Below are 22,185 nucleotides of genomic sequence, written 5' to 3'. Positions count from 1 at the left end.
ATGGTGAAAACCAAAGGGGAATGCATTTCCTGTCCTGTATCTCATACATTGCTTTACGCAAACTGTCCACCATTTAGTAATGTGGGTACACTTTTCCTGACAAAAAGCAAAGACAAAATGCACAACTAAAACTGAGCTTCTCCCATGGAAAAGGACAGTTTTATACTTACACACATGCACACACACACGCACTCTCTCTTACGGTGCAGTAAAAGGTAAAAATGTATATTGGAAAGTCAAGAGTGGAAAAAGCAAGTGGGGTGGGAAAGTGAGTTTCACAGGAACACGAGGAAGAGCCCGCAGAGTCAAGTGAAACAGGACTGAAAACTGTGCCAGGTTGTGGAAATGTTTTGGTGAAGCAGACCAAGGTATTTAATGAATTTCCTTTCCTCAGATTCAAGAAACTGCTGTTCAGTCTGAAGGCAACTGACTCTCCCCCTTATTCTTCCAAGAGGAGAGGTACCAGACCAAGCATAGTACTGTGGACCTCAGTGACTGAATGGCTTGGAGAGTTCAACTCCACGGCTGGGGTTCACTGGGGAAGGACACAGCTGTAGCATGAACAGTCTGAGTAGTGAAAGGTATTGGGGTGCCCTTAGATATATATACATATATATACACACACATACACAGACATACATATATATATATATATATATATATATATATAAAATAATAGAGCATTATAGTGACTGAGGTCCAGAACAAAGATGGAGAATGAGAATTCCTGCAAATGTTTCCAGAAGAAGCATGCAGAATCCAAATCCAGCACTTCATAGTCTGTCTCTTTGTACAGACCACAAATCCATAGTATTTCACACATACACATACACACACACACAGATCCTCTCACAACTATAGCTGTCAATTCATGCAACATACAACATGCAGTGAATCTGGCCTCTTCCAGTACTGAAGAATCTGAATGCGTTGGGTAAAGACTGAACCCCAAGGATGTTGCTTTGCATAGCACACAGGGAAGCAATTTTCAAAATGGGTAGCAATAAATAATTTTATTGGTTGTGATATAAACTTAAATTATGGAATAAATTATATTGTGCAGCCGTGCTTCACAATGCACAGGCTTCAAGCATGGCATCTCCACGAATAAACAACAGAGGAGGCCAAAATAAGGAACAACCACTCAGATGGCTCAAAAATACAAACCAAAGGAAGAACGGTATGTACAACACATACACACGTGAACTGTGCAAAAATACAGACATGAATGAATACAAAAACAATAAATCAATGAGATACAAAACCAGGAAACTTCAAACTCTAGAAAACTCCTTGCAGGCTCCTCCTTACAGAGCTGCTCATTCAAATTGAAACGTACGAAACGGTCATTCCTACCCACTTGCAAACTTCATCATTTTCATTTAGTCATGTGCTTTATGATGTTAAATTTATGAAAAAACTAAACAACAAAAAAAAAAAAAACACCACAGATGAATATAGTTACCCTGGACGTCCTTGGGTAAGGTTACAAGAATGGTCTATTCTGAAAGTTTTCTGTTGAACATGAACAGCCAACGTGGGAGACTATTATGAAGCAACCCCCACTCATGACAAAACCGTCACCTCAGTGCTACATGTGAGAAAACATGGCAAAGCATGGTTTATTTTTTTCTTCTTTTTCTTCTTCTTTATTCTTTTTCATATTGTAGTGTAATGTTTTTCATTGAGTATTTGCTCAGGCTAATTACTCTGTATAGAGTAAAGACAATCAATTGTACATAATCAATCCTCCTGCTTCTTCAGGAAGAACTGCAGGGCCGCATCCCACTGCTCCCGTGGAAAGCGATTCGACAGCTCGAGGTAGTCCAGAGACTGAGGGACTTTTTCTAAAACAGAAAGGGAAAAATCGGGAGAGAGAGAGAGAGAGAAATTAAAAAGCAGTTTTGAAAGCATCAGTCGTGTCATGCTCCCTCCGGATCCTGTCAACACTGATACATGCAATATTAAGTACTGGTCACATAAAGAGAAAGGTCCACTTTCCAACTTTCAAGGACAGACAACAAAACAAAAACACTGAGATGGTGTTGCATTGAAAAGCAAACTAACAGCAACTAAATACATTATTCACATTATGACCACTGAAGTACTGCTCAGTTGCTCCACAATGGTAATGTTAGGTGACCCTCCCGTTTTCACACAGAAAATTAAATTGTAAGCTTTACATTTAGTGTTTTTCTGTTTGCATTACCCCACTGTGAGAATATAAGAGTAGGACATCCCTTTTAAGGGCCGGCATCACAGAGAGAGTTTATAACACGAATGTGTTCACTCTGCTGCAGCTCTACCATGCGAGCTGCCTGCGATGATGGGTTTAGTCTGTTTGATCAGGCTGTCAATTTCCCTGTGAGTCAACCTCTTCATTACAGCACAGGACTTCTTGATTTCTATGGTTTTCAGTCCTTTGCTTACATTTACCAGAATGTGCTCGAACAAATGTAAGCAAAGGACGTGCTCTTGAACAAGGTTTTACAATGTGGGTGCTGGATGTGACAAAGCTCGGCCAGGGAATCAATGGGAGGAAGCGATATACAAACTTCTCTCTATTAATCTAACTACTGCCTACCTACCTATGTGTATTCATCTCTATAAAATCTGTCCTAGTTTGATTAACAAATTAATAGATTACAATCACTAAACAAAACAAACACACCTTTTGTAAAGACTGGAATTAAAGTCTCTAAAAACAATAAGAAAACACACACACAACTGACAATCCAAATTCTTCAAAAGTAATGGTAAAACTCAAAGAAAAGACAGGTCACATAGGTGCCTTTCACAACAACAAAAAAATAGTTATTTTTAGAGTTCGGAATCATGATTGAAGTGTTTCAATGACACGGGTCCTAACAGAAACGGATGGCACAAGAGTCAAATTTTTTAACAAAGAGAATCATTGAAGTGCAAACCCACCTCCTTGCTGGGATGTTCTGTTTTCTGTCTGGCTTGAACTTTGAGCAAAATCCTGAGGAAAGAAGAAGACAGCATTACAGTGCCTGTTCTCAGCACTGTGGGAAGAGTGCGCAGCGAAGCAGTGACACACATTTTTCAGAAAGGGAGAAACGGGGAGCACGCTGCCAGGCTGTCAGGGTCTTAAATAAATAGAGCCGTGCACTGAATCTTCATTAAAATCCTTTGCAAACATAAGCCAGAATGCCAACAGCTAACTTAAGCTTTGGGGGGAAAAGGAAAAAGAAAGAAAAGGAATCAATCACTGCTGCCCTGACAGCACTCACCTAGGAACCCATGATTCTCACTGAGAGATCAGAAACGAGCACAACATAGACATCAAAACCTGTGTGTCAATTTAACTCCATAAACACGGATGGTAGGCACAACATAGTAGATCCTGCAGTTTCCCCCCCCTCTATAATGTTAAATATTTTGTATTAAATATGAAAGTGTTGTGTGTATATATGTGTGTGTGTGTGTGTGTGTGTGTAGCCAGACACGTGCAATAGAGATTTTTATATGTATTTAAGCACTTTGTTTCCTCTGTTTATTTTCGGCTCTTTTCATTTGGCATGTAAAAAAAGATTTATCTTGGTTCAGTAATGGCTGAGTTAACTTACAGAGACAACAATTTAATCATCTCTAATCTTAGGTTACACAGATAATAAAAGGTCAGTGTCAACACATCTCTTCAGAATGCCTGAGAAGTTTTGTTTTATTGATCAGATGATATAAGGCTCCTGTTAAGAGAAACTTACACCAAATGTGTGTAAATGTTATTGTTTTGTTGTTGTTTTCTTTTTTTTTTTTTTTTCTTTGTCAACTGGCAGTAATACTGGCTAGCTAGTTCCTTTCTGTAACCTTTCAAGCAGCTGTTTAATAGATATCATTTACCCACCTAGAATATTCATCTTATGTGGCTGTGTAAAGAAAAAAAAAAAGTCTAGGAATTTCTCCTTTAAAAAAAAAAAAAAAAAAAAAAAAAAAAAGACAACCTGCATAAGTACGGCTCTGAAAAGAGCTTTTGTTCAGCAGCATGGACGTTGTGAGAGTTTGCATTAGAAACTGGCTAGCTCACAATACATCTTTTCATTGTTTGAGAAAAGTGACAATTTTGTCTCTGTCATTTTTTTTTTTTTTTAACTAATCGTAACATAAATAATGCAGGTAGCAGGGCAGCGAGAGAGGAGACTGGCAGGGAAAATTAAAACAAAAAACCTGTTTGCTGAGGACTCAACTAGTGGCAGGTAAATCCAGCATAAATTACCAACAAGCCCTTTGTCCAAGCTGTACTTCTAAACAGTAAAGAACTGTTAACGGTTTCTTTCCCCTTGAAATCTCTCCTCATTGTGAGGAACTGCACTGCTGTTGTTTGAAGCGCTCAAGACTTCTGCAGAGAATTGTAGCAGTGACGTACACAAGAGGCAGAGAACTTTGCTGGGTCCTCCTTTGAGAGCAATGAAAAATACATTTTGATATACCAGAGCAATCAAGGGGAATGATTGTTTTGGTCATATTTTTGGCAATCACTAAATGGGATGACTAAAAAGTCAGTTTTGTTTTTCTTAGGAGGGATACAAACCAGAAAAAACAACAACTGGGGATGTGATGTAGAACTCATACTGGAAGTAATTTTGCAAGAACAGTTGCTGATATTTTGTTAATCTCTTAGACCCTGTTGATACATCACCTGCTAAATAATTTATTATTATTTCTATGATGAGGATGAGTAATAATAACCAGTAAATGAAAATAACAATTTGTATATTGCACACAGCTAGACATTTGAAAAACAGCAAAAAAAGCATTAAGAGCACAATTTCTTCTTGTATTGCCTAAATAAAACTAGAATTTTAAAGGTGCAGTACAAGAGCAGAGTGCAGCAGAGGAGGATAAAGCGGCAATGAAAGAGGCAGTGCCAGTGGGGGCTGCAGGATATAGCTCGATACGACGCAGGGGCCAGGAGAGAGGACTTGCCGCCGGCTTCAGGGAGACGTACTTGTATGAACGTGGCCAGAAGGACGCAGCTCATCTCCTGCTGCAGGATGACCTTGTTCTGGGTGTTGTTGTAGCAGGCGGAGATCAGCGTGGGGAAGAGCACTTTGATGAGCCGCGGGTCGCTGAAGTACTGGAAAGGCAGCTGACACAGTTTCTGCAGCACACTGGGCTGCCGGCCAGACTGCACAATCACCTGGAACACACACAGAGCGAGCCACTCAGTCACACGGCCTCCTGCACCAGTCAGCCTGCTGGAGCTCCTATCAGGCTTGTTTATAAAAGATATACAGTATATATAATAATAATAATAACACAAATATATATATATATATATATATATATATATATATATTATACACACTGAGAGGTCAAATGTATTTATGAAATAATGTATATTTCTAAGATACAAGGGAAGGTTACAATGAGTTTTAAACTGTTCTTGGTAATCTAGCATGGCACGCATTAGTCATCTTTTGTTCTCTTTAATTGAAGTTGGGTAAGATGACTCATATATACAGTGGCTCCAATAAATATTTGAAGTCCTGGTATACAAATACCAGTCACAGGGATTGGATTGAAGGGGACAGGATTGAAAATCATCAAAGTCCATGTGACGTGCAGTGCAAAAAAAAAAAAAAAAAAAAAACTATGGACTAACAGAAACTGTTACATATGTTATGGCTCTGAGAAGTATTTAGTATGTGTATTTGGTATGGGTCCCCAATTCCTATAATTTTTTCAAATTCACTGTAAGCTGTTAATTGGGATGGCTGTGTTGCTGGTGGGGCTGTCCTGAGTGTATAACTTTACTCCTCTCCTTTAAGATGTTATCTGAAGCTATGAGAGCTGTTCATAAACAAAACCCAATCCAGGGATTAAGGACATTTATTGTCCATTTCAAAGTTTCGAAGGGGGGAGAAGGTAAGTTCAATTTAAACTAGTACCACATGAAAACTGTCTACGGTTTGGGTGGCCCTCCCCACTCCCCTTCCCTGTAAACAACATTTTTAAATGTTTTTCTCCTAGTGCGTGTGACAACTGTATCATGTGAACTTAAACTCACAGAGTTCAGTAAAGGGCAAGGTAGGCAGGCAGAGGGTTTTTATCTGATGGAGTATGTCACAAATTTGGTTAGCCCTGCTGAGATTATTTACTTCACTGCTTTACATTGGGGCAACAGCAAACATCAGAAAAACAATTCAAAGGCAATGCTTTCTTTAATATACATTATCTGTAACGATATCCATACCTGTAACAACAACAGGTGGTCAAATACTGTGTTGTATGCTACGGCTTCAATGGCCCCCTTCCCCACCCTCCCAAGTCTGCAGGGCTGTGTCAGGGAGCCAGATGAGTCCCCCCTGAGCCCCAGAGGAGAGAACAGTGCCTGAGCAAGGGGTCTCCTCAGAAAGTCGGTCCCCCAGTCCCGTGGTGTCATCGGACGCATTAAGAAATGAAGCAATACCGTTAATGGAATCCCTCACTGGGCCCACATCCTGCTAGGCTCAACAAACCCTTTCAATCACGCCATTATATCCGGCTCACCAATATTAAAATCAAATCACTCCCAGACTAGTTTGATTACAAAGGAAGAATACAAAAGAATGAAGGGGCAGGGGGAGCGTGTGTCTTGAGGGAGGAGGGGAGCTGACCTATTGTTGGCCCTCTGCGGAGCCTGGGAGGCAGGCTGCGACGAGTTTGGAAGCCCTGTAAAAGTGCAGGTCATGACTGTAAATTGTAGTGGGGGGAAGAAAAAAAAACAACAACATAAAAAAATCCACTGCTACAGGTACACATGCCCCGAGCGCAGCCGCGCTCAAATTGAAACCAGAAGGGCAGGGTGAAGCTCCTCAGCTAGGATGACATAAATTACCCCTGGATTTACAAGATTTTTAAAACACTTTTAACAATACTCTTCCAATGTGCTCTCCGTTTTAATAATGCACTTTAGGGGTTTAAGAGCATGATAAACAAACCAATAATTCAAATTTTTTATCATTCCAAGGTCGGAGCACTTCTGGACTATGTTCTACAGGGTTGTTCAAAGGATTTCCAGTGGACGTGGCATCAAATTAAGGGCTGTTTTAAGACGCTTTGGTGGATGCTGCAAAGGAGTCTGTAAAAACGAACCACTGATCAGTCTCTCTTAGCTAATAAAGCTCTTAAAAATTGAGCTGAGTAGATTCATGTACAAATGCAGTTGAGAGCACTTATTGGAAAGCAGTTGATTCTTTCACTTTCTGTGCAGATATGCAAAGACAGTACTTCTGTGAAGAACCTTTCTTTTGTTTCCTCCCAGCGTTTCAAAATGTAAACACTTTAATCTTATCTGTTATTGCCAAATGAATTATTTCCCCTGGTGTAAAGCAATGCAAGGCCCTCTGAAACCCACTGTATTGTAGCTGCTGTACAAATAACTAAAAACTTCCACTGGCCAGCTGTTTTCAAAAAGGAAGTTAAATATGTGTGTGTTATATATATATATATATATATATATATATATATATATACACACATACACACACACACACACACACAGTTAGCTTTTAAAGACAGAAAGGTTAAGTTGGGTCCTGTGGTAAGGGAAAAAATGGAAGATTTCAATTTTCCACTATTTGATGCTTCACCAAATACCAAATCAATCTCTCCCAGTGACACCGGTCTTAAAAAACAACTGGCGAGAGAGACATTAAATACAGTCAAAAAGGGAATACGGAGAAAATTAATCTTTCAGCAGGACATTAAACATTATAATCCATAAAAATAAAGAATAACTCTTTCCCTCAGGGGACCTCAGGACTAGGCCTCATACATGTAAGCATTCAGAAGTAGTGGAACTGATGTCTGTGCTAGGGCTAGCGAGAGGGGGTGGGGGGGCTGGTGGCGGTCAGAACGCGTTGAATGCTGCTCCACAAATCACAAGGCGATCTCATAATCCCACACGATTCACTGCAGGATCTTCAAAAATCTAAACAAATTGTCTGCCCTCAAGTGTGCACTGCAGGGAAGAAAGACATAAAACAAGGCTGTCTGGCAGAAACAGCAGAGGTTGCCTTTAACCTGCACTGCTTCACAATTTCCCTCTTCCTACATGGAGCAAAATAACTCGTGCTGGCCGTTCCACATAAGAACTGCGCTGAACCGAGTCGCCGTCCTGCCCCTCCCCTCTGAGGAATATCTTTTCAGGCACTTAGGTAATAAAAAGAATGACAACTGTTTGAACCTATGAATCAACCCACAATTACACAGAGACCCATAAAACCTAAGTGTCTGATGGCTCGGATCTTACTGAAGTACAAATAGCTGCTATTTTAAACCAGGGCAATGCTTTTATCGAGATCCATTACATAACACCCAAGTTATTCAATAAAAAAAAAGGCCATCCTTGTTTTAAAATAAATAAATAAAACACAATGATACAGTTTGTGGGAAAACCCTGGTTCACTTATGAAACGAAAGAAGATTGAGTGTGGATCTTAAAGGTGCGTTATCAAGTTGCGCAAAAAGGACAGACCGATTAAAGGCGCCAACTCCTGTGCAGAGGTGCATTTTAGGAGACTGTCAATTGAGAAAATGCTGGAGGCTGTTTAATATACTTGTTCCAGCTTCGTGCAGATACCACCAGCACTTCTCAGGGTTTTCCATCAGAAATGACACATTGCTCTTCACTCCCATGTTCAAGCCAACTTGGTGAAAACACTGTTGCCAGTTATATATCCTGCAAAGCACAAATGCCCCATTGAAGCATGTCACGGAGCCAAGAAGCACATCCGATTAAAAAAAATATATATGAAAACCGAAAGCATACAGCATGAACATACAGGCTCTTCTGCGACTGACTGAGTGCTATATTAAAAGGAAAAACAGCATCTACATTACATTAACAAAATAATGGGAAGAGCTTCCTTCCCCTGGTAATGGATTGCAGTGGCATAAGTCATGCACACAGAGTAGTGTGATATCCTGAAAAAGCAGTGTACAGGCGACACTGTTGGAAGTTTATAATAAGGGGCTTTCCATCTACAACTACCAGAATGCCACACCATACAAAGCCGGGAGAGTTAAAAAGGTGTTTAAGGACAATTTTACTGGAAACATTTCCTTGCCGGCAGAAAATGCTCACATTGAAAGTATTTAGCACTGGGGATGACCTGAGAGCAAATTAGGGCAAAATGGCAAAGAACAGCATCTCTTCTTGCATTAGAAACCACAGAGCAATGAACTGGCTCAAGAATACATCTGGCCTTTACACCAAACGTGGGCCTACACTCTGTTAAATACATATGGAACAGCCTTTCAGTATTTGGCAGTTCTGCAGGTAGTTTTTGGTAAGGCAGGGTGCATTATAATGTGAAACGTTCTGAAGAAGCACAGTAACCATAAAATACATTAACACTTAGATTGTGACTGGAAAATTGTAAATCCGTAGAAATACTGTCACAGTGCCAGGAATACTGACACAGGGTAGGAGGTAAGGGTAACAATAGATATGTTATTCTGCAATACCAGTACTGTTACAGATTACTTGTATTAATGGCTTGAAAGGTATACTGATGACAGAGGCTATTATGGACTTTTTTCATCACTACACACAAAAAAAGAAAAAACATACATTTCTGACACAGGTAATGCATTAAGGAGCAAAGAGAAACTGCATTTTTTCCAAAGGTCAACCACGCTAACTGAATACACAACATAGGTTTCAATGATGCATCATTCCTCGAAAGAGGTTTAATTGGATCCGTGCTGATAGGAAAGGAGCTCCTCCACATTGTACTGTCTAAATAAGCCCATAGTTTAAAAATAGGGGGGGGGATCTTCAAACAGATATGAAGCAGTTTCTGTTACACATTTCTACGTCTAGACACTTGCAGAACATTTGACTCTTTCAAGCGCAGGTCCACGTCAGTCTTCAAACGGTATCGCAAATCTGCAGCACGATCCAAAATACAAAACAGATCCCATCTTCTCTGTAAACATTTGTATTACCTTAAAGTAGGGATGGTCAAGTTACTGATAAGGAAAAAAGCAAACCACATCTAAGGAGGCTGAAAGGACTCATGAAAGGAAGTTACTTAACAACCCATACCACCCACTGATGGGTTCTTGAGGTTTGTGCAAGTACTGTGTAAATTTCCTTGCTCCTTTAAACTGCCTGAGACTTACAGAAACAAAGGGCAATTTCCCCATTGATTTACAACTAAAAGAAAACAGAAATGTCTTGTTCAATGAGAGCCACAATTTGGTTTTGGAAGTGACATAAAATCCCCAAATTCATAAAAAGGCAGCACGAAAGGGTCTCAGGCTGTGGTTATCATTTTCTAATTTCAGTGAAATATGGATGTATTTGGTGACTATGAGAACTGAACTGACCTGAAAAGGGAGTGAAAGAAAAGTTGCATATAGATTTTTAAAGTTTCAATAATAAAGTGGGGAAAACTTTAGTTTCGTCTGGGTGTTCTACCCAAATCCATGCCAGAGGCTTAAAACAGAGACGCTAAACCTCTTGTGAAGTATTTCGTGCACTCTCTCAATCACACACCCTACAGCCAATAAGGTATGTGGACAGTCTGTGCTTAGAGCATATATTTTCCAGTGTAATATGACAAGCCATTGGCCCATGCTGGTCTGCACAAGTCATATTTAGCTGCCGGGCTCAGAGGTGTTAGTAATCTTTGTGCTAAATGGTTGTTCTAATTACCGTACGACATCAATTTAAGGAGGATTAAAAAGTGCTGCTTCGAGTTTTGCTTACAAACTCTGTGGAAAAGCCCTTCCAGAGAATGGGTTGTTTTCAGGAGGTGGACAATGTGGCCCTGTGAGAAAAGATGCTGTTGCACCTATTGGTATTTCTTGCCATGCACTCCTGCAGCAGCAGCTGTCCCCTGGCAGTGATTTGGTGTCTCTCACACTCCAATATCTTTCAGCACTATCTGGCAGTTGAGGCGGCTCTGTACTAGGTGGTTTCTAATAATCACTGCTAATGAAACAGGACTCTTTGCTGGGTTTTGCCCTGGAACCGTTTCAGATTTCATCTCTTCCCCCCTCCCCTTTCTTGTGTGTGACCATTTTATATAGTCATATATTGAGAGAACAGCAGCAATAGCAGCAAATACACAAAATTGAATTGTTGAGCTGTCAAATCTATGATTTTTTTAGGAAAACTGTGTCAAAACCATCTTGCACAATAGAAAACCAGTCTTTTTTAAGTGAATTTGACCCAGGCAGCTGGGATTTTCATGTTGCTGTATATACAGATAGAGAAAGAAGCCCGGTAATGTGGTGGATGTGTAATTTTTTGAAAACACACCAGATCCAAAACTTGTTTTGCAGAAAACTGATGAAAAATACACAGGGAAGATACATTCTGTGGATTTTTTTTTTTTTTTACCAAAACTAAAAAGTCATAATTGATTTTGTTCACACAGTTAGAATTATTTTCTGGATCTCATCCACAGACAATAAAAACTACAGTAATATGCTTCCAAAGCGGAAACTTACCGGGATTGTTATTGTATAAATGACAGAGCATAACTCATCCCTGTAACAACGTCACAGGACTTTTGTGCTATGTGGTGAGTTATGTATATCCTCAGAGAGGGGGGTATATATCACTCTGGATAGTAGTTCCCCTTCAAAGTTCTTTTTTTATGATCTGCATTATTTCTTCTTCACATACATAAACAAAGCTGGAGCTGCCAGTACTGAATCAGCAGACTCTGTCACCGCTGGGCCCTCAGGTCAGTCAAGCTTTCTTGTGCCGCCAGTGCTTACATTAGCATGTGAAAGGCTAAAGCTGTTCCAAATATCCCCTCTAAACATTTATCCTGGTTAAACCCCACATGGAAAAAAATTCCAGGAACACAACACTGTGCAGGATCATCTCTTCTGTGGGGAGGGGGAAACAAACTGAACCAAAAGAAAGGTATTAAGTTTAATAAAAAAAAAAAAAAAAAAAAACATAGCATGTATACGTACGCAGACACGCAGAAATATATATATATACAGTGCACTTTAAATAGGTTTTAGACCTACAATTGAAATTCGTTCATGTTATTTTATGCTTATTCTTATTTCGATTTCATATAAATCATTAGAAATATCTGTGTGTTCCCTTGCAGATTTTCCTGGAAAAGATGGTGAACTGCTGTAACCTAGTGTCTTTATATCTGAAGCGTGGCAGGCTGAGATCAGTACAGTGATGCAGTGTGTGTGTGTGTGTGTGTGTGTGTGTGTGTGTGTGTGTGTATGTGCGCATGTGTGCATGTGTATGTGCATGTGAAACTTGCAGTTCTAACTTTCAAAATAAGAAAGAAATATCTTTACGCTTATTCATTATTATTATTATTGTATTTAAATAATAACAATAAAAAAAACACAATGCATTTAATAATCTGACAATTATGTATAATAATAACAGCTGTCGCAAGAAAACTGTTGTGGAAGCCATAACAGGACTGAAGTGTTACTGAGAAATACACCTTTGATGCATTTTAAACGTATTCCACCTCACCCGCACACATGCACCGTGTTTATAAAGAGACGCAACACTGAAGATGGACCATGTGTAACTGAGTGATCACACAGCACACTCGCTAACTCTGCTGTTAGGAGAGGTTTTCCAATAAACAGAGCCTAGGCAGGATTCTTATATAATTTAGTATTATTAGTAGTAGTATTATGGAAAGTTGGTGCGCCTTCACAAGGAGAATCTGAGAGAATCTCAAAATAGCATGCAGACCCCACACTCAAAGAGCACTGATAGGCTTGTGTTTACATTTCTGTCCTGCTCTGAAATGAGTGACCCTATCCCGGTACACTCCATCTTGCCCTTTTCAAATTGTGTTGTATACTGGAGAGACTAAGCCTTCTGACATCTCTCCAAATTCAGCTTTGCTAAAGGGTCAAGTTACCGGGCCAAGTAGCCAACTTTCGGACACGGAAACGGGTTATGCAGGGTTTTATATCTGTTCAATCACAATGTTTGGCTTGCACTGTAGTTTGCAGTCTCCAATATATCTGAGAAGCAAAGTATAAAATAAAGTTCTCTTCCCTAAATACTTACATTAAATAATTTTGTCTTAACTGATACCCGCATTTGGATATTTCAATTTGGACAGCTGCCAGTCATTTTTAACCAGCAGGTATTTATATACAAATAATATAAACACATATATCTGGGTCTTGATGGCTTACACAGGCCATTTTATTATTTTTAAATGAATATTTAATGTTACAGTTCTACTAAAACCACTTATCACAATTGCAGATATTAGTTCAATCAATTTAAAGTACATTTTAATTGCAGTTAAAATTTATATTATCTGGCTGTGTCATAAAATGTCCTTTAAGTTAAACACATCATGCTGTAAAACAACTGAATTGAACAGTTCATGGGAAATTAAAAAGCACGATGTCACCGCACAGTCAAGAATTATAAAAATGATTGTAGCTGCTTTTAATTAGAGAAGTTATGTGGGGGCCAAACCTTCATCTTGGAGGAGGGACAACATATAAGGCACAGGGAAGCAAACCTGCACTGAAGAATATGTAGAAATGTTCAGCTGTAAAGTATGTAGCACACCAAAAAAATAAAAATAAAAAACAATCAACAAATAAAAAAATTAAAATAAAGCATTTAACATTGCCAGCTCTCGTTTCTGTGAAGTATTTTATTACACCTGTCACTTGATTTGCTGTGATGTGGGCACATTTAATAATAAGAGCTGAAATGCAGCCAAGAATTAAGTAACACAGCAGCTTGTGTCCTGCAGCTAGGATCAGAAGTTTAAAGACTTTGCTGCAAAAGATTTTTTAAATTAGCAAAGTGCGCCGGGGAAATAAATGAATATGCAAAAGCAGGCAATTCCCAGTTTGGTAATTCGGGCTAACTTTCCTGTGTACGAACAAAGCTGAATCATCTGTCACCCGCCTCTAATTTAATCATCAGCCTCTCATTCCATTACCCAATATAATATGCAAATGCCAGGAACAATGGCCAACACATGCTAATTACGTACATCAGAATAATTAAATTGGATAGGAGTGGTGGAGGGGAACTGAACTGTCATAAAAACGGGAGCAGATTCTTTAATTAAGACCAGAAAAATTTAATTAGAATCTGTAATCTGCCCGTAAATTTGTTGGATGGCTGCGGCACGCATGAGGGCATTACTCTTATTGCAAAAGTTTTCCCTTAAGGATCCACAGTGGGCATCATGGGACCCGCTTCACTTAACTAAAGCACGTCCAACTGTGACACATCCCCAGGCTTCTGCCAACTCCCCACATCGCGCATGGAAGCCAGTTATGCAACGGCCAGCAACCAGACCATTAATCCTCTGCTGCTCCGTGCTTCCAGGCTCTGCTACCTCCTGACAAGAGCAACACAAGCCGCCCACCCGAGTGGAAACAATAGGTCACTTTGAGAAGTGCAGCAGACTAGCACACTGCCGGACTGGACAGGGGTGCCAAGACATTTTCAATATTCAAGAGGCAGCTTTTGTTAGTTTTGCGATTCCTTGTAAGGGGGGGGGGGGAGGGATAAAAAGGCACACTTCTCCATTTAATTAGAGAGCACCTTTACTGACTGCCCAAAGTATGTGTACAGAAACACTATACATCAAAGCAGTGCGTATTAATATTTTTTTTGGTATGTTTTCAGTGTTTTATTATGTTAACAGCACTATCACTATCATGATTATTTAGTTTTTAAGCTTTACCATATGCCCAGACCACAAAAAAGAAAAGAAAAGGAAAAGGATATGTGATATTTATAAAGAAGTGTTATCAGAGTATTGGAGATAACCACTGGGTTGTTTTCCATGTAACAGGAGCGGGAATTCCGGAAATGTGCTGACATGAGACTTTAAGAGATGTATTCGGGGGGAAATAAGGGGAAAAAAAAAAAAAGAGAAGGAAAGTGAGACCAAAAGTTTTCCAGGTAGAGCGGAGCTGGAGATTACATTGTTCATTGTTCCTCAGTAAAGGCTCTTAAAATGTGTGGGGATACCTGAGCACAATGCGGTCTTCTCTCAAAACTGGTTAAAGACATTGATGGCAGAGTTATTTCCTGCATGTCTTCCATTGAAGAAAAAAAAAAAAAAATCAGTTCACCTTGGGACAGGCTTGTATGCTATCTGGTAACATTGTTAAAAGGTAAATACTACTATTTGATGTTCTTCAAAAATATTAAAGTGTTGGAAAAAAAAACAATATTAAAATATTAAAATCCTTTCAAATCTCAAGATGCTATGCTACAAAATTAATGCTGTCAAAAGCAAAGCTTGTAATTGAAAAAGAGATGGGGGGTGGGGGGGTGGGGATCTATTCCATTTATAGAGCAATGCGATCCCCGCTCGCCCAGCCCTGCACATTCTGCGGCGTGCGGACTCCGGCAGGCTCGCATTTCAGGGGAGGAGATCGCATGTCAATGGGAGCCTTTACCTGGTTGTCTGGGTGGTTGACGGTGAAGTAGCCGACACAAATGATGACCTGGTGAAGCAGCTCCTCACAGGTGTGGTGGGAGCAGTACCACAGCAGGGAGCTGATGATGTGGCGGAAGGCAAGAGAGAGACCCTCGGCACCTAGAACACACTGCACAGGAAAGCGACATGTTAGCGACCACCAGTCAGCCGACTGCCAACAAGAATCTGACAGGAACAGACAAAACAAAAAGCCTGGAGCAGAAAACCTTTTCTAACCTCCCCCTCATTGACACACACAGAAACTCAATGAAAAACCCTAGTTTTGTCTGCCTGCCAGGGTGTTTGGGACTGAAGGGGTTTAAAAATTGGGAATTGAGTGCAGTTTAGTTTGTACACCACACTTCAGCAGGGACCAGCAATTGAAATTTCTTAAAAAAAAATAAAAATAAAAAAAAAATAATAATATATATATATATATATATATATATATATATATATATATATATATATATACACACACACAGTACTATGCAAAAGTTTTAGGCAGGTGTGAAAATGCTGTAAAGTTAAACGTTAGACGTTAAATTATATTTATCAATTAACTAAAATTTGGGGCCAATACCCTGATGGTATTGCATGATGGATAAGTATCTGCCTGTACTTCTCAGCATTAAAGAGACCATTCATTCTGACAAAATCCCCAACTCGATTTGCTGCAATGCAGCCCCAAACTTGCAAGGAACCTCCACCATGCTTCACTGTTGCCTGCAGACACTCATTTGTGTACCGCTCTCCAGCCCTTCAGCGAACAAACTGCCTTCTGCTACAGCCAAATATTTCAAATTTTGACTCATCAGGCCAGAGCACCTGCTGCCATTTTTCTGCACCCCAGTTCCTGTGTTTCTGTGCATAGCTGATTCGCTTGGCCTTGTTGCCATGTCGGAGGTATGACTTTTTGGCCGCAAGTTTTCCATGAAGGCCACTTCTGACCAGACTTCTCCAGACAGTAGATGGGTATACCAGTGTCCCACTGTTTTCTGCCAATTCTGAGCTGATGGCACTGCTGGATATCTTCCGATTGTGAAGGGAAGTAAGCATGATGCGTCTTTCATCTGCTGCAGTAAGTTTCCTTGACCGACCACTGCGTCTACGGTCCTCAACGTTGCCCGTTTCTTTGTGCTTCTTCAAAAGAGCTTGGACAGCACATCTGGAAAACCTTTTCTTCTGTTCACTCACTTTGCATTTAGTTAATTGATAAATAAAATCTATTAACATGTCTATTTTTGAAAGCATTCTTACTTTACAGCATTTTTTCACACCTGCCTAAAACTTTTGCACAGTACTGTATATGGTGGTCAAACTGATTAAATCAAATCTCAAGAGCTTACATTTGTCTAGTTGTTAGAGGGGGAAAAGTTATTAATATTTAGTATGATGGATGAATCTGAAAGCAATATTCACCACAGAGGCAAAACATGCAAGAGACCCTGAAAGACATCTGGTTATTACAGACATGTATGCCGCACTGTAGAAGCAAGCCTTGAACCAAGCATGAACCAAGTGTTGGGAAGAAATATTTAGAGGGATTTAATCCAACATAGAGAGGACTCCCGCTTTCTCGCAGGTAATGGGGGGCTCCGGTATTAATGTTATCACTGGCCAACGCTGACATCTGATGTTCTCTGAGGGAGAGCGGAGTCGCTGGGCTCCAGGAGTGACAGACGCCGGAGAACCCAGCCGCACAGAAGAACTCCGGCATCCCGGACAGATGAGATGGTATCTACGGCCCACAGACAGTATTTATTAAACATGTCAATGTGACAGAGCAGCAAGAGGTCAGCGGAGAAGCAAAGCAAATCAAGGGAGACATCTAAACCGCGTGCAAACAACAATACCTGAGGACCATGCTGAAGCCTCGCACCCGGCCGAACCCTTCACTGCTGTTTACATTCCAAACCCTGCCCCACAGACTGTCCCAATTTAGATTTCTCCGTCTTGTAAACCTCAGCATCCCCTTTGGAAATGAGGGACATTGAAGGAGAGCTACGAGGTCTACTAAGAAAAACAGTCTGATTGCGTGCTGACAAGAAGTATCAGAACCAACAACGTTTTTATCTGTTTAACCCACTCCCTACCTGGGATATGTTTTTAAGATAACAGCGGTTGCCCTGAGCTTCAGTTATTGTATAAAACTTAGTCTCAGCTTTAATTCCTGAGATTTCAGACCATAACTGAAATTAGTGGGTCGCCTTGGTCTGACATCAAATGCTTCCTACTGGAGAAGGACAAAGCTGTAAGGTGAAAGCTAACCCACTGAGGGGGAGGGGGCAAGCAAAGTATTTTGGTAACAATCACCCCATCTTCCTGAGCCTTCCACTGGCAATCAAGCTTCCTTGTATTTTACCCTCAAGTGTACAGTAGTAACTAAATTAATTCACAGGTATGTCAAACAAGCGGAAGCAAGGGGGTGGTCCTCCAAAGTACCTAACTGCCAGTATGGCATAATATGAACCACAAGGTGATTACAGCTCCACTCATGAAGCGCATTGTTTCAAGTAAGCAGTAAAGAAAAAAAAAAACTTTTACTGCATAGATTGGCAGCTGTTTTGCAACCAGCAGCAGCATATTTATGATGACACATTAATCAATGAATCATTCCCCCTTTTCCTGCCAAGCGGCTATTTGTTTGTCACAGATTTAGCACAAGGAGTTCTCCTTCCCTGTCTCAGCAATGGTTGCATGGCCGGCCCTGGCTCCTATACTAATTGTACATGTCCACCAGTGTTGTGACCCATTACGCTGTCTAACCTTAACAGATTACTGCAGGCCAAAGGGCACACACGTTTATGTACAAGAGGTCAGCTTGGTTCTAAAGGAAACAGCACTTCCTAATGGCACCTCTGGAATGCCAAAATAGCGTCCATCGGATTCAGTTGCACATTATGTCTCCACTGCTGGGGGGATCTTTGTGTATTTTCACATGCGAGTGCACAGAATTATGAGAACCCCCTGTTACTAATACTGCAAGGGGACCCCATTTGACAAGACCTTTTCATGGGGCGCTGGTTTAGAATGTCAGCCTGCAGGATGTTTCCTGTGGGTCCATGTAAAATGGTTAGTGTGGTTTTAAAGTCTACAGTTTCTGTGCCACTGAAAGTTGCTCTGTGTTTAACAGGGGCTGAAGTAAAAAATGGGGGAGGCATGTTCCCATTACATCTTCTAAAACGTTTATTTACTTGGAGATATGATTTGCATGAGCCTTGAGGCGATTCAGTCAGTCATTGCTGCGGAATCATCCACATTTTTATCGCACCAAAATTCACAAACTTCAATTCCCTTTGGAGTAATCCTTAGTATAGCACCTCATGTGTAAGTTGTACTACTCATCTAAAAACATCCTTAACACCCCCCCACACACAAGGCTATCAACACATTGTAACAGTAGTTTTAGCCATCCACAGAAAACATTACACAAAACATGACAGCGTTGTGGTTGTCCCAATGATGCAATCAAGAGTGTTTTACCTGGAATGCAGACAGGTCCAGGAGGGCAAAACTGTTGAGGAAGCGAACGCTCTGGATGGCCACCTGGATGACACTGGCAGGGTAGCTCTCCACAGGGCTGGCACTGTTGGGGTCAGGAGTTGCCCCATGGAGGAGGATACAGTAGAGCATGTGCAGCACCCCCACCAAATCCGTAGACTGGAGCAGTGCTGCCAGGCCAGTGGGGTCCTGCCGTCTATTGTCAAATATGCTGGGGGAGCTGGCGGCAGAAACAGGGCAAGTATGAGAAGCATGGCTTGTACACTGTCAGATGTCATTCAGATCATACCAAATCAGGATTGCAACTTTCTTATTTGTCTGTCTATTTGGTTCAGGAAAAATCCATCTGGAACAGAGGGGGCAATTGTGCCGTCTGCTCTCTCAAGACCTGGCGGTGATCACTGGAGTTGGGTTTCTGTGTCAGGAGTCTGTTTTACTTGTCAGTGGCCCTACTGTCTGAGCGCTGCCGGTTGTACCGCAGTGAATTCCATCTCTGTTAAAACATGTACTCCAGAAAATGTGCATTTTTAAGGCTTTAACTCCTGTCTAGGTTTCAACTCTCAGAGAATGGCTGTAATCGGGCAGCTTAAGACTAAAACAGCACGACAGACAGGATCCCAGCCCTCTTCCAGCCACTTCTGTTCATTTCCATGTGCCCCATGCAGCACCGATGCTCTTGTTGTATCCTAAGCAATGCAATGCACTCATTTGTTTTGCATTAGGCCTATCTCTTGTCATCAAGCTCTGTCACTGCCAGTAAATCAGAACTTCTCCACATCACCTCACACCACACTGATAATCAAGCCTCTATTTTGCAGACAGTCAAACAAATAGGTCTATACACCTTAAAATAAGCCTGGAGTGAGCTGTTTGGTAGGCTGTCGTGAGATAAAGAGGAAAAGCATTTGTGACACACAAAAATGATCAAATCCATTTTGTTTTTCCCCCGAGTGGAAGTGATTGGATTTATGTTTCTCTTTGGCACTCATACATTGTAGACCTATCATAGCTGCTAGAATCAGACATCATCGCCAATCGATTACCAGGCATCTTGAGAGTAAGGGTTTACCCCTTGGGCTGTCACTAAGATTTAATTTGTGGCAATTTGGATGTGGATAACATTTGTGAGTAAATCATGTACACTACCGTTCAAAAGTTTGGGGTCACTTAGAAATGTCCTTGTTTTCAAAAGAAAAGCTATTTTTTTGTCAATTAAAATAACATCAAATTGATCAGAAATACAGTGTAGACATTGTTAATGTTGTAAATGACTATTGTAGCTGGAAACTCCCGATTTGTAATGGAATATCTACATAGGCGTACATAGGCCCATTATCAGCAACCATCAGTCCTGTGTTCCAATGGCAGATTGTGTTTGCTAATCCCAGTTTACAATTTTAAAAGGCTAATTGATCATTAGAAAACCCTTTTGCAATTATGAAACTCGTCAGTCTATTCTTGTTCTGAGAAATGAAGGCTATTCCATGCGAGAAATTGCCAGTAAACTGAAGATCTCATACAACGCTGTGTACTACTCCCTTCACAGAACAGCGCAAACTGGCTCTAACCAGAATAGAAAGAGGAGTGGGAGGCCCCGGTGCACAAATAAGCAAGAGGACAAATACATTAGAGTGTCTAGTTTGAGAAACAGGCGCCTCACTGGTCCTCAACTGGCAGCTTCATTAAACAGTACCCGCAAAACACCAGTCTCAACGTCAACAGTGAAGAGGCAAGTCCGGGATACTTGCTTTCTAGGAAGAGTTGCAAAGAAAAAGCCATATCTCAAGACTGGCCAATAAAAAGAAAAGATTAAGACGGGCAAAAAAAAAAAAAAAGACACTGGACAGAGGAAGATTGGAAAAAAAGTGTTATGGACTGACGAATCTAAGTTTGAGGTGTTTGGATCACAAAGAAGAACATTCGTGAGACGCAGACCAAATGAAAAGATGCTGGAGGAGTGCTTGACGCCATCTGTCAAACATGGTGGAGGCAATGTGATGGTCTGGGGGTGCTTTGGTGGTAGTAAAGTGGGAGATTTGTACAGGGTAAAATGGATCTTGAAGAAGGAAGGCTATCACTCCATTTTGCAATGCCATGCCATATCCTGTTGACGGCGCTTGATTGGAGCCAATTTCCTCCTACAACAGGACAATGACCCAAAGCACAGCTCCAAATTATGCAAGAACTATTTAGGAAAGAAGCAGTCAGCTGGTATTCTGTCTATATTGGAGTGGCCAGCACAGTCAACCCTATTGAGCTGTTGTGGGAACAGCTTGACCGTATGCTACGTAAGAAGTGCCCATCAAGCTAATCCAACTTGTGGGAGGTGCTTCAGGAAGCATGGGGTGAAATCTCTTCAGATTACCTCAACAAATTGACAATTGACAAGAATGCCAAAGGTCTGCAAGGCTGTAATTGCTGCAAATGGAGGATTCTTTGACAAAAGCAAAGTTTAAAGGATACAATTATTATTTCAATTAAAAATCATTATTTCTAACCTTGTCAATATTTCCTATTCATTTTGCTATATTTCCTATTCAAACTCATTTCATGTATGTTTTCATGGAAAACAAGGACAAGTGACCCAAAACTTTTGAACGGTAGTGCATGTTGATACATTATTGTAGATGTACCTATGAAATGCAGGAGCTTACTTGCTTGGAGTCACAGGGTGAAAAAATGGATATGTCTAGACTATGGATATGGGGAGGGTTGCCAATTATCAGTGTCCTCATTCAACTCTGGATTGTAGTGATGAAGTGAAATTGGATTTGTGCAATCTCTATTTCAGTGCAAAATGGGGGAAAGAAAGTTAGACTGTGCTGCAGGTAAAGAACATGCCATATGTTAAAATGGAGAAATTCATTCTGAGCACAATGAGATCTGCTCATACTGAGCCTTGTATTTTGATTGGCACATTTAGTACAAGGTGCAAAAACAACATTATATATATACACACATATACATACATACATGCATATATATGTGTATATGTATATGTATATATACACACAAATATACATATTACGGCATTTTTTCACACCTGCCTAAAACTTTTCACAGCACTAATATATATATATTACTGTGAAAAGTTTTAGGCAGGTGTGAAAAAATGATGTAAAGTAAGAATGCCTTCAAAAACAGACATGTTAATAGATTATATTTATCAATTAACTAAATGCAAAGTGAGTGAACAGAAGAAAAATCTACATCAATATTTGGTGTGACCACCCTTTGCCTTCAAAAC

The 22,185-nt window shown here is 40.5% G+C and overlaps 1 protein-coding gene across 2 annotated transcripts in view; it reads right to left on the bottom strand.

Moving 5' to 3' along the window:
* Positions 1-994: 994 nt before the first annotated feature.
* The window catches only part of scaper (S-phase cyclin A-associated protein in the ER), a 131,949-nt gene continuing 110,758 nt past the window's right edge, over positions 995-22,185 (bottom strand). For both annotated transcript variants that reach the window (XM_066701833.1, XM_066701834.1), the window contains exons 27-31: positions 18,921-19,158; positions 15,415-15,564; positions 4,970-5,161; positions 2,932-2,983; positions 995-1,847 (exon numbers count right to left, since the gene is read on the bottom strand). In XM_066701833.1, coding sequence (XP_066557930.1) covers positions 1,744-1,847; positions 2,932-2,983; positions 4,970-5,161; positions 15,415-15,564; positions 18,921-19,158 — 736 coding nt within the window. In that variant the 3' untranslated portion in view covers positions 995-1,743. The remainder of the gene's footprint in view (positions 1,848-2,931; positions 2,984-4,969; positions 5,162-15,414; positions 15,565-18,920; positions 19,159-22,185) is intronic.

The sequence above is a fragment of the Amia ocellicauda genome, chromosome 4 (genome assembly GCF_036373705.1).
Source record: "Amia ocellicauda isolate fAmiCal2 chromosome 4, fAmiCal2.hap1, whole genome shotgun sequence".
Taxonomy (NCBI): Eukaryota; Metazoa; Chordata; class Actinopteri; order Amiiformes; family Amiidae; genus Amia; species Amia ocellicauda.
This window is presented reverse-complemented; position numbering and strand designations above follow the sequence as displayed.